Genomic DNA, 14,105 nt, shown 5'->3' with positions numbered 1-14,105 from the left:
AAACTATTTTCTGACATTTGATAACTGCAGGCTGACGTGTGAAGGAAGTTGAGATTAATGATAATAATTATTAACTGTAGCTGGGATGTAGGTTATGTACGTCTGTCTTCACAAAATATCATGAATATTTACTTTTTTTTAGCTATGTGGCTATCTCTTACTTTAGTATTTAATACTTCTATGTATTTCAGCCCCTAGGAGGTAGGTAGTTAACCTTTATCATTAAACCACAATAGTAAAAAATCCACAAAACATAAATGTTTAGAAATTTCATCAAAAAAGTACTTTTTTATGTAACTTACTAAGGTGAATAAGTTGATGGCACACCTGATAGAAAGTGGTACCATGGACATAACAGAGTATGCTTAACAACAACTTTTAAAATTCGGTTGAATTACGCCAAATAGGTATTTGTTGTATTTGGCGTAATTTCAACCGATTTTAAAAAGGAGAATATGTACCTTACGTGATGTTTCACCAATTTTGCTCCGATTTCGATTATTCTTTTGCAATCAACAGAATATTTCCTGTGTTGGTTTCGCAGTACTCTCGAAATAGTTTCTTTTTGTGAATCAATCTCTTAAGTAGACGTACTTACCTATCTTAATTCTTGTTTCAAAAGCCTGGTTCGAATTACTTTAAATTTAGTTCTTAATAGTACGAAACATAATATTTTGGATAAACCAATTATGTTACCTAACATTTGTTTACAGCTATAACAAAACTGATAATAATCCGGGAAAGGTCGCTTTAGGTTGGCTTTCACGACATTGTATACCTACCGTGGAATTATGTTACGATATTTGCATTAAAATAGTGTAAGTTGTAACTGTAATAGTTGTAAGATTTTATATCATCCTTTATTAACAAAAGACGAATATAAAAGGATCTAATTTTGTTTTTTAGTGAATCTATGAGTCGGAGTTCAGTGAATAATAATAATTTACATTATGTAAATTATCTAAAATCGATCCGTTAATAGCTGTTACAGTTAGAATCGTGTATTAGCAATATACTGTATGTTGGTCTAGGCGACAGTTCCAACAGAACTGGTTTGAGTATGTAATCATATATCCATATCCTGTATAGTTACTTACTATAATAAAACTGTAAGAAACGTATTTATTTTGGAAATTTTAACTGAACGGCATGAAATAAGCTATTAAACACAAACTACTCATTTTATAAACTGAGGAAAGAATTTTGAATAGCTATTAGCCTAATTTTAAGAAATCTTAAACAGTTATCAATTAAGTATATTTTCTTAATAATTACTAGTTATAATAACTGCTGATTGCCGTGTGGTCTGGGTATAGAATAGGTCACCTCTTCGATATCCGTGGGTGTCGTAAGAGGGGACTAAGGAGGGCGAGGGATAGGCAGCTAGCTGCGTCTCTATTAAAACGTCACCAAAGCCTGACTGCGGTTGCCAAGCATGACAACTGGCAAAACCCCCAAGGGAGAGGCTTATATTCAGCAGTGGACAGTTAAAGATTGATATAATGATGATGATATGATAACAACTATATTATTGTTATACATCTATGTTTTTATAGAACCCTATTTGGTAAATATAAACTTCTAATTTGAGTGTATCATTATGTTCTGCAAATACTTCTTGTTAACTGAACTTTCAGACTTCTCGCTTTATTCAGAACGAAGATAATAGAATCTGCTTATTCTATTTTGTAGTCGGTCAAAAATAGTATATTTTACTATAACTACTGTAATAGATTCGTAACGATGAACATGAATGATGTCATATTTCTACTCAAGGATTAGTAAAGTAACTCTACAGTATATAACAATGTATATATCAATACCAACTGAGAGTCATGTTGAATCATTTAACTATATTTATGTCATATCTACTTATGATGTTTTCTACAGCACATACCTATGCGTAATATTATCTAAAATCAATAATAATAACGAAATAATGTATTTGCAAAATATCTTAAGAAACAGTATAGTACAATGCGGTAGTGTATACAGGGCACGTTACTGGAGAATGGTTGCGGTTGATATTTTTTATGTCTATAGAAAGTCAATGTGTATGAAACATCGACCTATGTGAGATGAGGATTAATGATGAAAAGTTATTTAAATCGAAAATCAATATCCGTCGCCAAAACATAAAGCTTTATTGATAAGCGACAATAAATTATCATTACCTACATTGTATTAAATTAATGCTATTGACCAATAAGTGCAGTGCATTTGCTGTACGCAACTAGTTTAAGTGTCAAATGATTGGATATGCTCATTTAATATTTCTTCGATTAATATCGTTATAACAAATGTACAGTATATCTTATCAGGGCGGATAAGGTTGTGATAACGCTTGGTTTGCTAGTCAGTGTTTGTGCGGCCGTGGGTGAATTATCTTATAACAATCCCAAATTCGACATTAACATATTTGGGAACTTAGTGAAATATATAATTTATATTGTGGCCATTATTTATTTAAGGTTGGATTATGGTACGACCTTTCGATCCTATTATAAAACAGGGACAATGAAACCGTAAGTAATTAATTTTATTATCATAATGGGACATCGCAAATTAAAGTTTAAATGAGTAAATGATGACCACTTCAATTTATTAAATCACAATGACTATTGATTGAGTCAGCACGGGTCGTTATTTGTTAGTATTTAACTGTTCAGTACGGGCTTATTTATATTAGCAGTTTGAATCGTATGTTTTGATTGTGGTTAAATAAGACGATAAAGTTGTTAATACTTTTTATCTTATCCATAAATCTATGTGGTCAGTAACTATATATATATATTTAATTTAAAAATTAATATAAGTCAAATCGAAATTATTTGCATTCTTTTCAAAAGACTATTCCATCAGCGAAACTGGATATATTTCCCAAATAAAAATAGGTCAACATGAACAAAAGGTTTTCTACTTCCAATACTAATAGGAGAGCCATCCAGCTAACAACCCACTACGGCCCATAATTCTTTGGAAAAAATGTTCAATTTCATTGGTCTTCTTGAAAAGATAATATTAAAATGTTTCTTTGTTTATACTTGACAAAAATTCAGTACCTAAAAACTAAACAACTACGGTTACAATTGTACATTTCTACAGATTTTACAAATTTTAATGAAGTACTCAAACAAATAGTATTTATATAATATATTTATTATAATTTCTATGTGTGTGTGGTATATGTCATAGGCTCATAGGTGACAAAGTATACGTATTATTTTAAATTAGTTTGAAGTCGTCGCCACAGAATGCATATTAAATGTACCCGTTTAGAGCTCCAAATAATAAAGTAATTTATTTTAGTCCCTCGCCTTTGGTTTGTGTATTAGACGTCCCACTCGTTGGTAATTGATGTCATTCTTTCCTCTTTGAACAATGTGCTATTTGGTACTTAAACAATTGCAAGGATTGTTATTTTGAGATTAAATTATATATTCCTATGAGATTGCATTAGATTCTAAAAGAACATGGTACTATATATAAAATATAAAGTGCATACATAAGTACTATATATTATTCTCATTTTCGTGTGTAATATAGTATATTTTATATATGTGTAAGTATATTTGTTATTTATATATATTTATTCGTTTATATATGTAATTGTAATATGTATCAATAATTACAAGTACCGCATTCGAGTATTCTGACACGTCCCTATGGTGGACCGGGAGAAAATGATTTAAGCATTAAGTCCGCCATGTACACATATATGTACTAATGACTAAATAAATAAATAAATGTACTTGTATATAAATAAAAATTGTTAATTTGATCTAAATCTTTCATTCAATTAGCTGGAGCACTCGCCTTTGCATGCAGTATTTTCTCAATTTACAGTAAGATTTCTAAGTTTGTCAAATTTTGGACAAATTAAATCATTAGAGTTATAGGAGAATAATTGTGTTTCATAAAATAAACCGATTTTAGTTGTGAAACAAGAAACATTTAATTTGATTAAAAAAAAAAAAAAAAAAACTAAACTACTGAGCCAATTTGATAAAATTTTTGTGGGATCAATCTGTAAGTATATTTTTTTTTTTTATAAAAAAGGATTTTTCAAATCGGTTTACAACTGACGGAGTGATGAGGTAACAAATAAAAAAAAATACAACCGAATATAAGAGCCTAAACAAATAGTACCTATTTATTTTTGATGTCGGTTGAAAATGAAATGGACGTGGAGAAATTTGGTTATTTTTTGACATATGTAGTATGTGAAAACCGCATAATAAGTAGTATATAAATCCATAAAATGATGTAATTAATCGTAGCAACCTCTAGAGCGGCAGCACGTTATGAGTAGTACCATGGGTGCATTCTGTCATGGACGTGACATGATGCTGTCTGTTTTTAGGCAATTGTTAAATATATATAAAACCAATTGTATAAAAAGGAAAGACTTTTGTTTTTTAATTTATGATTTTAAAATTTTTTCACTTACAGAAAAATAACGTAATTTTTTGCATATTACGAGTATCACCCAGAAAGTCATATTTTATAAAAAAAAATCTTCAATATCCAATCTCTATCAAGTATTAAATATATCATTATTTACGGTATACTATGCTTATAAAGAAATGTATGCATTTGCATTTAATTTGGCACGTTGTATTGTATGCGTATCATACAGAGAAATAATCTTATTCAAATAAGTATAAAAAAAAAAAAACAAGATTGTTATGTTCCGTATAAATCTTTGTTGACGCCTATTATAGGTTGTATTGATGTTTGAATAAATCTATAGCGAGAGTGAGCGGAGAAAGGAGGACAAACGCTGACATATTATGAAGATGAGGTATCGAACTAGTCGCTTGCAACCTGTTGGTTGACTGCTTTTGTATGCGTTTCGAGTGTTTATTCCGAAGTGTGACCACGTGTGCATTTTATTTGTCAACTTTTAAAAACAAATAGTAAAATGCATCACACAATCATATTGTTTTCTAATTTTCAAGTTAGTAGGTATCATAGATTTATTTTAGTTTCTTAGACCACAAGAGAATTATGATAAGAGAAAATTCCAAACGGACAAAATTAAGTACATATTTAAATTGTAGTAAACGGGTATTGTATAGAAGTGGTATACGAATTAATTAACATATTATATAGTATTTTAGGGTTTCGTACCAAAAAGGCGCAAGTAAATTCTTATGATGCCATTTTATCCGTTCGTTCCTCCTTTTGTCACAGCGCTATATCTCATCAACAATTTGAATTAAAATAATGGATTTAAAATAGTTTAACATAATGTTGGCCTATACATTATGCAATGAAAATAATTGAAAATAATATTATTTTCTTTGCTGAGGGGTCCAAAAGGGGTACTCAAAATTTCAAAATTGACCTATTAGTCTAAGTGCTGTATAATGTGAAAGGGGTTCATTTTTATACTTCTAAACTGTTTTTTATTTATTTTTATGCTGTGTAGTTTTTTAAGCTTGTGAAGACATATCCTTGTAGTATAAAAGCCTCTAAATAAAAAAGATAAAAAAAAATTTGTGATGCGAAAAATCATATTATAAAAGTATATGAGAGTGTAAAAGTATATGCTTTTAAACACTATTATAGTTTAAAATAAAAAAAAAAATACGAATTCTAGTATCAATAATATTAACTACAAAGTATCTATTTTGTGCGAGAAATATAATAAAGGTTTTTTTATCTCATAATTATACATTTCTGTACGGAGTCCTCGGCGTGAGAGTTTAACACGCACCTGACCGGTATTATTTTATGTTGGTGCTTATTATAAGAACTTGGTTACTCCTACTTTACTTATAGGAAGGTATAACATTTTGAGGTGGTCATGACACAAAAATAAACAAACGTACTTATCACACATTCTATAAAGTTGATTATCAAAATAGAAATGGAATCCTTGAATGTAAATTCATTTTATAATTAGATAATATTTTATTGATAAGATAAATATAAGTAATATATAAATTATTATAATTTGACGACACGATCAAAGAATTTATAATCGATCGTTTAAAGAATTTCTGTCTATGTACATTCATACGTACATATCCGTCACGCTGTCTCCCATTGGGGTAGGTATATATGTACTTTCAATATGTAATAATTAGTATTTTTAAGTGACAACGAAAAGGAGGAGATTACACAGCCAATACTTGTACTTTGGATCAGGTCTGGTGGCGTCCAAGGTCGCTGCCGGGCGGTGTTCAGCTACCAGCCTGCAAATCCGGACGAATTGCCATTGTGTGTGGGAGATGTGCTCGAAGTACTTGGAGAGGTATCTACCCTTTTGTTTTATAATATAATTTTTATAGAATAATACCTATCGGGAGACATCTGTATTGAACCGCGTTCATGAATAAGGGCTCCTATTGAATTCGAAACTAGTCGGACATTTCTGAATTTAAAACGTCAGTAAAGCCGACATAATTAAATACAATATTTTTTTTGTTACATTCGATGAAATCGAGATCATTAGTGTCCTTTATGTCATGTATGTTATTTATACTGGTGTGTTGCGCATTAACTTTGCTAATTTTAAAAAGATTTTGAAAGTTATTTTTCATCTTGAAGTTTTTTCAAAATATTGTCAAATACTTGTTCTGACTTCGTCCCTATCTATCGATACTTATCAGATTTTTTCCCCATCAGGACTCCTGTGACATACGCAGAAAACATTAAATCCGTGTTATTTGTTTAGGTAGAGGAAGGATGGTGGCAGGGCCGGCGGCAGGGCCGTGTCGGCGTGTTTCCCTCAAACTTTGTAGTAATGTTGGATCCTCCACAACCGGCTCCACCTTTTGAACCTGCGCCTGCGCTCCCACCCAAACCAGGTCAGTATTTTATAGTAAATTAGTAATTTGGTCTTTTGGCTCACTTTAAAATTTAAACATGTACCTTCTCATAGACTGATTTATGAAACTTTTCTAAGCCATCTGCATCCATTGACTTCCGAATGTAAATTTTATTGTTGTTTGTTTATATAAAAAGAAAAATTAAAATTAATTTTAATATTTCATTTATTACGTAGTATAAATAGAAACGTGGGAAAAAGTTATATTTTCGATATTTTCGGGTGTAATAAATCTTTGTTGTTTCGAGGTCTAAAAGTCGGGGTTATTTACAACTAGGCCATGACATGACATTCTTAAATAAACTTAATAAATAAAGTAATAAATATTTGTAAACAGTGAAGGAGTTATGCCGCGTATTATTTCCATACACCGCCGTGAACGAGGACGAGCTGACGCTAGCCGAGGGTGATATAGTGACCGTCGTATCGAAGGAAGCGCCGGACCGCGGCTGGTGGCGTGGCGAGCTCCACGGACGCGTCGGCCTGTTCCCTGATAACTTCGTGCAGCTGTTACCTTCAGGTATTTAGTTGTTTGTATTCTTGTTTATAAATAGTCTTCTGTTATATAATATGAATATTATATGTCGAATTATTCTACACAGAAAGTTGTATCTTAAAAATGTGGACATCATCCAATTAAATTATTCAAAACTTGACCTTTTAAAAGATTTACATATAGGTTTAAGCGAAGGGAAAGTATTAATGAAACTGAATATTTTCCTACAGAAACATGAGTCGAAAAACGACAAAAAATTGTAAATTAGCAGTAATCACTAATATGACAAAAAATCTTATTTGTTTATGATGAGATTACAAAGTAAAAAAAAATTGTAGTTATGTAATATTAAATTGAGTGCGTCTTCATGTATCAATGTATCTGTAACTTTTATATCTAATCTAATTTGGACAAAAACGATTTAGTAATCATAACAAACACACTATTATTAGTAAAGATAATATGTATAACTGTAGTCAAAAAGCGTAGTAGGGCGCGGTAATGTGCAATTTAAGGTAGTGAATTCTACTCATAATATATGTTTATCGTAATATTTCACTAATTCCTCCGAGTGCCCCATCGGGGATAATATTTGTGAGCTTTTTTCACTTGGTACTTGTGAATCATACATTATTTTGTGTGCGTGTGCGTGTGCGTGCATGTGCGTGTGCGTGTGCGTACGTGTGCATGTGCGTACGTGTGCGTGTGGGCGCGCGCGTGTGTGTGTGATATTATGTTTGACCGAAATCGGTGCGATTCGATTATGAATTATAAATAAGTGAAAAAATAAATATGCTCACGTCTGTAGTCCCTGATGAGGTATCAGAGACATTTGACTATTGTCATTGTGAAGAATACTAGAATAGTAATATTTAACATATCATTCTCCTCATTTCACTTAGCTTATAGAATCTTACGTGACAAGGGTCGAACTTGTCTTCGTCATTTGGATTATTTTGGTTTTAAGTGGTGTTTCAATTACCAGAGAGTTACTGGCAAATTGGCACAGATTTTTTGTGTCTGTTAGTTAAAAATCGTGTATTCGAATACACGATTTTTAAGTACTATAAGCTTAAAACCACTAGCACATGATTTTTATTAAGTATATGTAACATACGGTAACTATACAAAATGCGATTTCTAAGAATGCGATAGTAATATAGATAAGGCAAAGATACCAGTTAACAGTAAATCTTTTATTGTGTCTAAGCAATAACAGTTCGTATAAGAATGACTTAATAAGTGAAATAATAAGAATAAGAATTACAACATAAGTAGAATAAGCACCGACGATCGTTAACCAAATTTCACTTTTAAATAGACTGCCGTTTACGTAATTGTAACTGAATATTCCAAACGTAACTAACCTTGACTTTAGTAAAAATTTGAGTTTATTTTGTATCTATTTAATAGTTGTGTCAGCAACGTGATTCACATATAGTATAATGCATAATAACATGTTATCAAAAGTTTTTTTTTTTATGACTGGTAAGCCTGTTTGTTACCGCTATACGCTGGCGGTGGTACTAGTGAGGGATGATATGAGAGGATACAGTAGGTCAGCTGGTCCACTGTGACGAATTCGTCAAATTTTAACTACGATGGATTTTATGGGGAACCACGTGTAAGTCGACATGATATTATTATGGATATATTGCTAGCAATGAGAATTTTAGGTCCCCATTACTAAAAATACCTTTCCTGTATCTATATTTAATTATTTAAAAATATAAAATTATTTTCTGATCATTAAAAAGGTGCAGAACTTATAAGACAAAATAAATATAGAAGTTATAAGAAAACACTCAAAACTATTTATTATGCAAAATCGTATGAAAAAGTTGATCTGTTTTCTCGAAGCATTTATATAGAGACTATCTGTGTAATCTAAGCCTATAGTATAATTTAAAGTTTTCTTAAGCTTTCTACAGAAAAGTTGAGAATTTTTGAAGGCAATTTAAAGTTTGTTTTCGTTTCTTAATTATTGAAGATTAAAGATCTTGTTAAATAGCATATTTTTCTTTTACACACGTATCACGGGAATGCAAATCTTACGTTCTAGGGAATAAAGTCTACTATGCAATAAGCAGCCATAAGAGTTCTGTAGTAATGAGTTGTTGAACTAGAAATTTTTCCGGGTTAAGAGCACAACGCAGACGTGAGTGGCTCTACTTTATTGTGTGTGAACATAATTATGTAATCTTGTTACTTTGATGGTAACTAATGTTGCCATTGACATTGAAACCTTAATTATGAGTTTCATTACAAAATATGTTTATATACAATTATCAACCATATTCAATCCAAAATGTTTATACAGTGAGTGTAAAAAGTATTCGTACACCTAGGGTTATAATAAAAATAATACGAATTTGATAGACTTTCCTCTATTTATTTAATTTAAATCAATACTGTTAAATAGTTTAACATTCCCGCACTTTATTTATGATAATTTTTGTTTTTTTTAAAAAAAATTATACAACATAAAAATATTTTTACGTTAACTAAGCAAATAATGACAAACAAAAAGTATTCGTACATTCATTTTTTTTTAAATGAAATTCTGTATAAATCATTTATTCAATCGAATTTTTCATATGCCTACAATGCCAAGGTCATTTTTAATACGTAGGTATAGATATTAGACGTTTTAGTTGCACTCGTGACAAGTATAGACGTGTTTAGTTACAAAAATGGGTCGTAAAGCAAAAGAAACGAGTGAAGAGGAGAGAAAAATAATTATTAATTTGCATAATCAATGCAAATCATTATGTGAAATTGCAAAATTTGTCAATAGACCACGTTCAACCGTACAGACTGTAATTGATGGGTTTTCTATTACTAAAACACTAAAAAACAAACCCAGAGGTGGGGCGTCCATCAAAAATCACGCCTCGATTGGATCGGTAAATTTTAAATTGTGTAAAAAAAATCCAAAAATTAGTGCCCCTCGAGTGTTACAAGAAATTAATAATATCAATGATTGCCATATTTTTGTCAGTACCGTTCGGAACGTATTACGTAGTAACGATTATCATGGAAGAACTGCGCGTAAAAAGTATTGGGTAAATGATATTAATAGAAAAAAAAAGATTAGAATTCGCAAAAAAATATATTAATGAAAAAAATCATTTTTGGCAAACTGTTATTTACTCAGATGAATCGAAATATAATATTTTCAAATCGGATGGACATCATATGGTATGGAGAAAACCTAATATGGAATATAAGAAAGAAAATTTATGTCCAACGGTAAAACACGGTGGTGGGTCAGTATTTGTATGGGGTTGCATGAGTGCTTTTGGGGTGGGAAAACTTGCATTTATTGATGGAATTAGGAATCACAAAACGTATATTAATATTTTAAAAGAGAATCTTCTCTCTAGTGCAGCTCAAATGGGTTTTAACAATAATTGGATATTTTTACAAGATAATGACCCTAAACATAAAGCATGGAATACTAAAGCATGGATCCTGTTTAACGCTCCAAAATACCTAGAGATTCCTCCTCAATCACCTGATATTAATATTATAGAGCATGTGTGGGATTATCTCGATAATAAAATTGGAAATCGACCAATTTCAAGTAAAGAAACACTAAAAATTACGCTTCGCGAAGAATGGGCACTGTTACCGTCTTCTTATATTTTCAAACTAGTTGATTCGATGCCGCAGAGACTCCAAGCTATCATCAATGCTAACGGTGGTCCAACAAAGTATTAATATTTTTTTAATATTCATTTACTTACAAATTTTATAAATGTACGAATACTTTTTGTTTGTCATTATTTGCATAGTTAACGTAAAAATATTTTTATGTTGTATAATTTTTTAAAAAAAAAACAAAAATTATCATAAACAAAGTGCGGGAATGTTAAAATATTTAATAGTATTGATTTAAATTAGATAAATAAAAAAAAGTCTATCAAGTTCGTATTTTTTTTATTACAACCCTAGATGTACGAATACTTTCTACACTCACTGTATGTAGGACGCGTATAATTTTGATGGATTTATGGAAACGTCTCTAGCCGGTGTTGTCTAAATTAAAGTCGGCTCTTTTATGTAGAAAAATATATACAATATGTAAATATCTAAAACAATAACTTTTACCAAATATTAATTAATTATACAGTACTTCTTAAAACTTTCTTTTATTTTTTGGAATTTGACACATATGTACAATTCACTCATAGATAGGTTTACTAGTGACCTTTGATAAAAAAATATTACATTAATAAAATATATTTAGGTATATATAATTACTGTCCTATATAACATTAAAAAAAAAACATGCTTGTGTGTTTTTAGTACACAAGAACATACTAATTATATATCTTATTATATAAATATGTATTTTGTTATTAATACGATATGGAATTCATATCAGTATATTTTTATTAAATTACAATACTTAGTGATTTTGTTCAATATATCCAATCACTATTTTTAGAGATGACTCTAAAAGTTCCAAGGTTATTGCATTCACCAGGGCCTGATGACATAAGTACATAATTTGTTTAAAAAGGAAATGCATATCGATTTGGCTGTCTCCATCTCTTATTTACTGAGTGAAACGTTTATCTCACATGGTTATTGTTATTCCCCTTCATAGGGAGGAAATCAATTAAGGTATAAAAGATAATTTGAACAATATCAGTTGATAAAAATTATTTTGATACAAATATTCTTTAGGCATTTCAATTTAAGTATCTGCCCCTGTTCGACCTCTTGCAAATTGGATAGGTAATACATTCAATAGAGATGGTTCCAGGAAACTTATCACTATTTTAGTGTAGGAACATAAAATTATACGCGCGTACTATGCATTAATATAAGAATACAATAATGGTTTGTTTAACAACAGAACGGGTGTTCTGGAAATAAATAACATATTTAGTTCTCAGTAAACTTGTGAATCAATGGTTGTTCGGCATTATCTTGGTCAATCGACTTGTTCTTCTGTAACACTTATCCTTTATCTATACTGTGTATGACTAAAATCCTATTATTTACTTTTGCTTCACATACAATGCGCTGTCTCTAAAATAGTACTCTTAGTTGCGGTTGAAATTAACATTTAAACTAATAATATTCCTGCAATTTGCCGTCTCAGATTTATTCTTTGTTAAAATATAACAAATTCATATTTATTTTGCGAGAGAATGTCTTATTTTTAGTACTGTATGCATAAAAAATACGAATTATTATTTATGTATTACTCGACTAATTATTACTTCGTATTACTTACTTTATTTAACTCGAAAGTATAGACATGGTATCTGAGGTTTATGTTTTAGAGCTATGTAATAACTGTTTGCAAATTAGACTAATTGCTTTAGAAAGCTTTAGAGTAATAATTAAAATGACGGGGGAACTTAGTCGTGAAAATTTGCTAGTATGAAGAACAACCACGATTGGGGTGGATAAATCTAAAGTAAATCTAATAACAATAACTCAAGGTTTAGTCTGATTAGTATTCGATGCCCATGCTTTCCAAATAATAATGAGTTGCCGCAAGGTTATAAGTGTCAACTCTTAATTGTTTTCGTTACTATTTTGTCGATGCTGACGGTATCGCATCGTCAATGCGTGCAGTACAAGTAATGTTAGTAAACAGTCCGCCTACACTGCCCAAGTATTCGATGCTTTGCTATTGACATTTCACATGAAGGTTGCGCGCAGAGTCGTGATTTTGCGTAACTTAGATCAACATGCCGTGCCTTAGTATCTTTTTATAACCAGTTGCCTCATAGACGCCTTCGTTCAAGTTCTTGTGCACATTTCCTTAAGTTTTATAAGTGTTATATTTAAAATGGGTGTAGAATGTGAGTTTTATTCAAAAAATATTTAAACGTGTGGGGAACATAACAGAGGACTGTCGATTTTGGTGACAAAAAATAATTGTATTGTATTTAATAGTGATGCAATTTGTTATAAGTACCATTATGTAATTTATAATGTAAAATAAAATTCGCACGCGAACTAAATCAGTAGGTCGCGATATTAAAAAATGCATAAGGTGTCACAGTTTAGTAGCTTACTATCTCGATTCATTACAAAATTTTTAATTTTTACTAATTTCATTCGATTAACAATAGTAGGCTCGGTACCCAGCTATATTAAATCCTACTCTATGAAATGTGGGCAAGTCGAATGTTACGATCACCATAAAACTTATAAGAGAAACATGGTATATACTTCAGCAACTATTTGTCAAATAAAATATGAAGTAAACTCGTAATAATAATTTATATACATATGTACTCATAATTCACTCCTGTATCTTATTGGGGTTGACAGAAACTGTAGAAAGTCAAGCGCTTCAATACAAAAGTAAGGTTTAATTAAAATATATGTACTTACCTTTTGTAAGTACTTATTATATTGTTTCGTATCGCATTTGCGTTTGCGTTTTACATACTTTATTATAATTTGTATGATGTCATTTGTCTATAACGTGACAAGTGATCAGCTAAAAGTATGTTTACAATTTGTTTAATAGCAAATATTAAGTATATTAAAAAAAAAAACTGTTTATAAAAGAAATATTCAATGTTTATGTTTATTATTAAGGGTTACTTATTATGAGTTTATGAGTATATTATGCGTGTTAAATGAGTATAATGATTCTTAATATGTAAATTTCGAAACATGCATTTCATTGTGACCTTGTTGATATTCATCATAACATTTTTAATACAGTATTGCTACTATGTGACCGTCTACATACATTCGGGACTTATCGAACTTATATAATTAATTATATGA

The 14,105-nt window shown here is 30.4% G+C and overlaps 1 protein-coding gene across 3 annotated transcripts in view; it reads left to right on the top strand.

The window, feature by feature from the left end:
- Nucleotides 1-14,105, top strand: part of LOC113515631 (SH3 domain-containing kinase-binding protein 1) — a 30,158-nt gene that overhangs the window by 3,852 nt on the left and 12,201 nt on the right. For 2 of the 3 annotated variants that reach the window (XM_052893430.1, XM_052893429.1), the window contains exons 3-5: nucleotides 6,157-6,262; nucleotides 6,686-6,818; nucleotides 7,176-7,358. In XM_052893430.1, the coding sequence (XP_052749390.1) occupies nucleotides 6,157-6,262; nucleotides 6,686-6,818; nucleotides 7,176-7,358 (422 nt within the window). Of the gene's footprint in view, nucleotides 1-2,288; nucleotides 2,526-6,156; nucleotides 6,263-6,685; nucleotides 6,819-7,175; nucleotides 7,359-14,105 lie in introns of those variants that run through there. The other variant, XM_052893431.1, reaches the window with a different exon arrangement.

Source organism: Galleria mellonella, unplaced genomic scaffold, assembly GCF_026898425.1.
Source record: "Galleria mellonella isolate WM207_F2 unplaced genomic scaffold, CSIRO_AGI_GalMel_v1 utg173, whole genome shotgun sequence".
Classification (NCBI taxonomy): Eukaryota; Metazoa; Arthropoda; class Insecta; order Lepidoptera; family Pyralidae; genus Galleria; species Galleria mellonella.
This window is presented reverse-complemented; position numbering and strand designations above follow the sequence as displayed.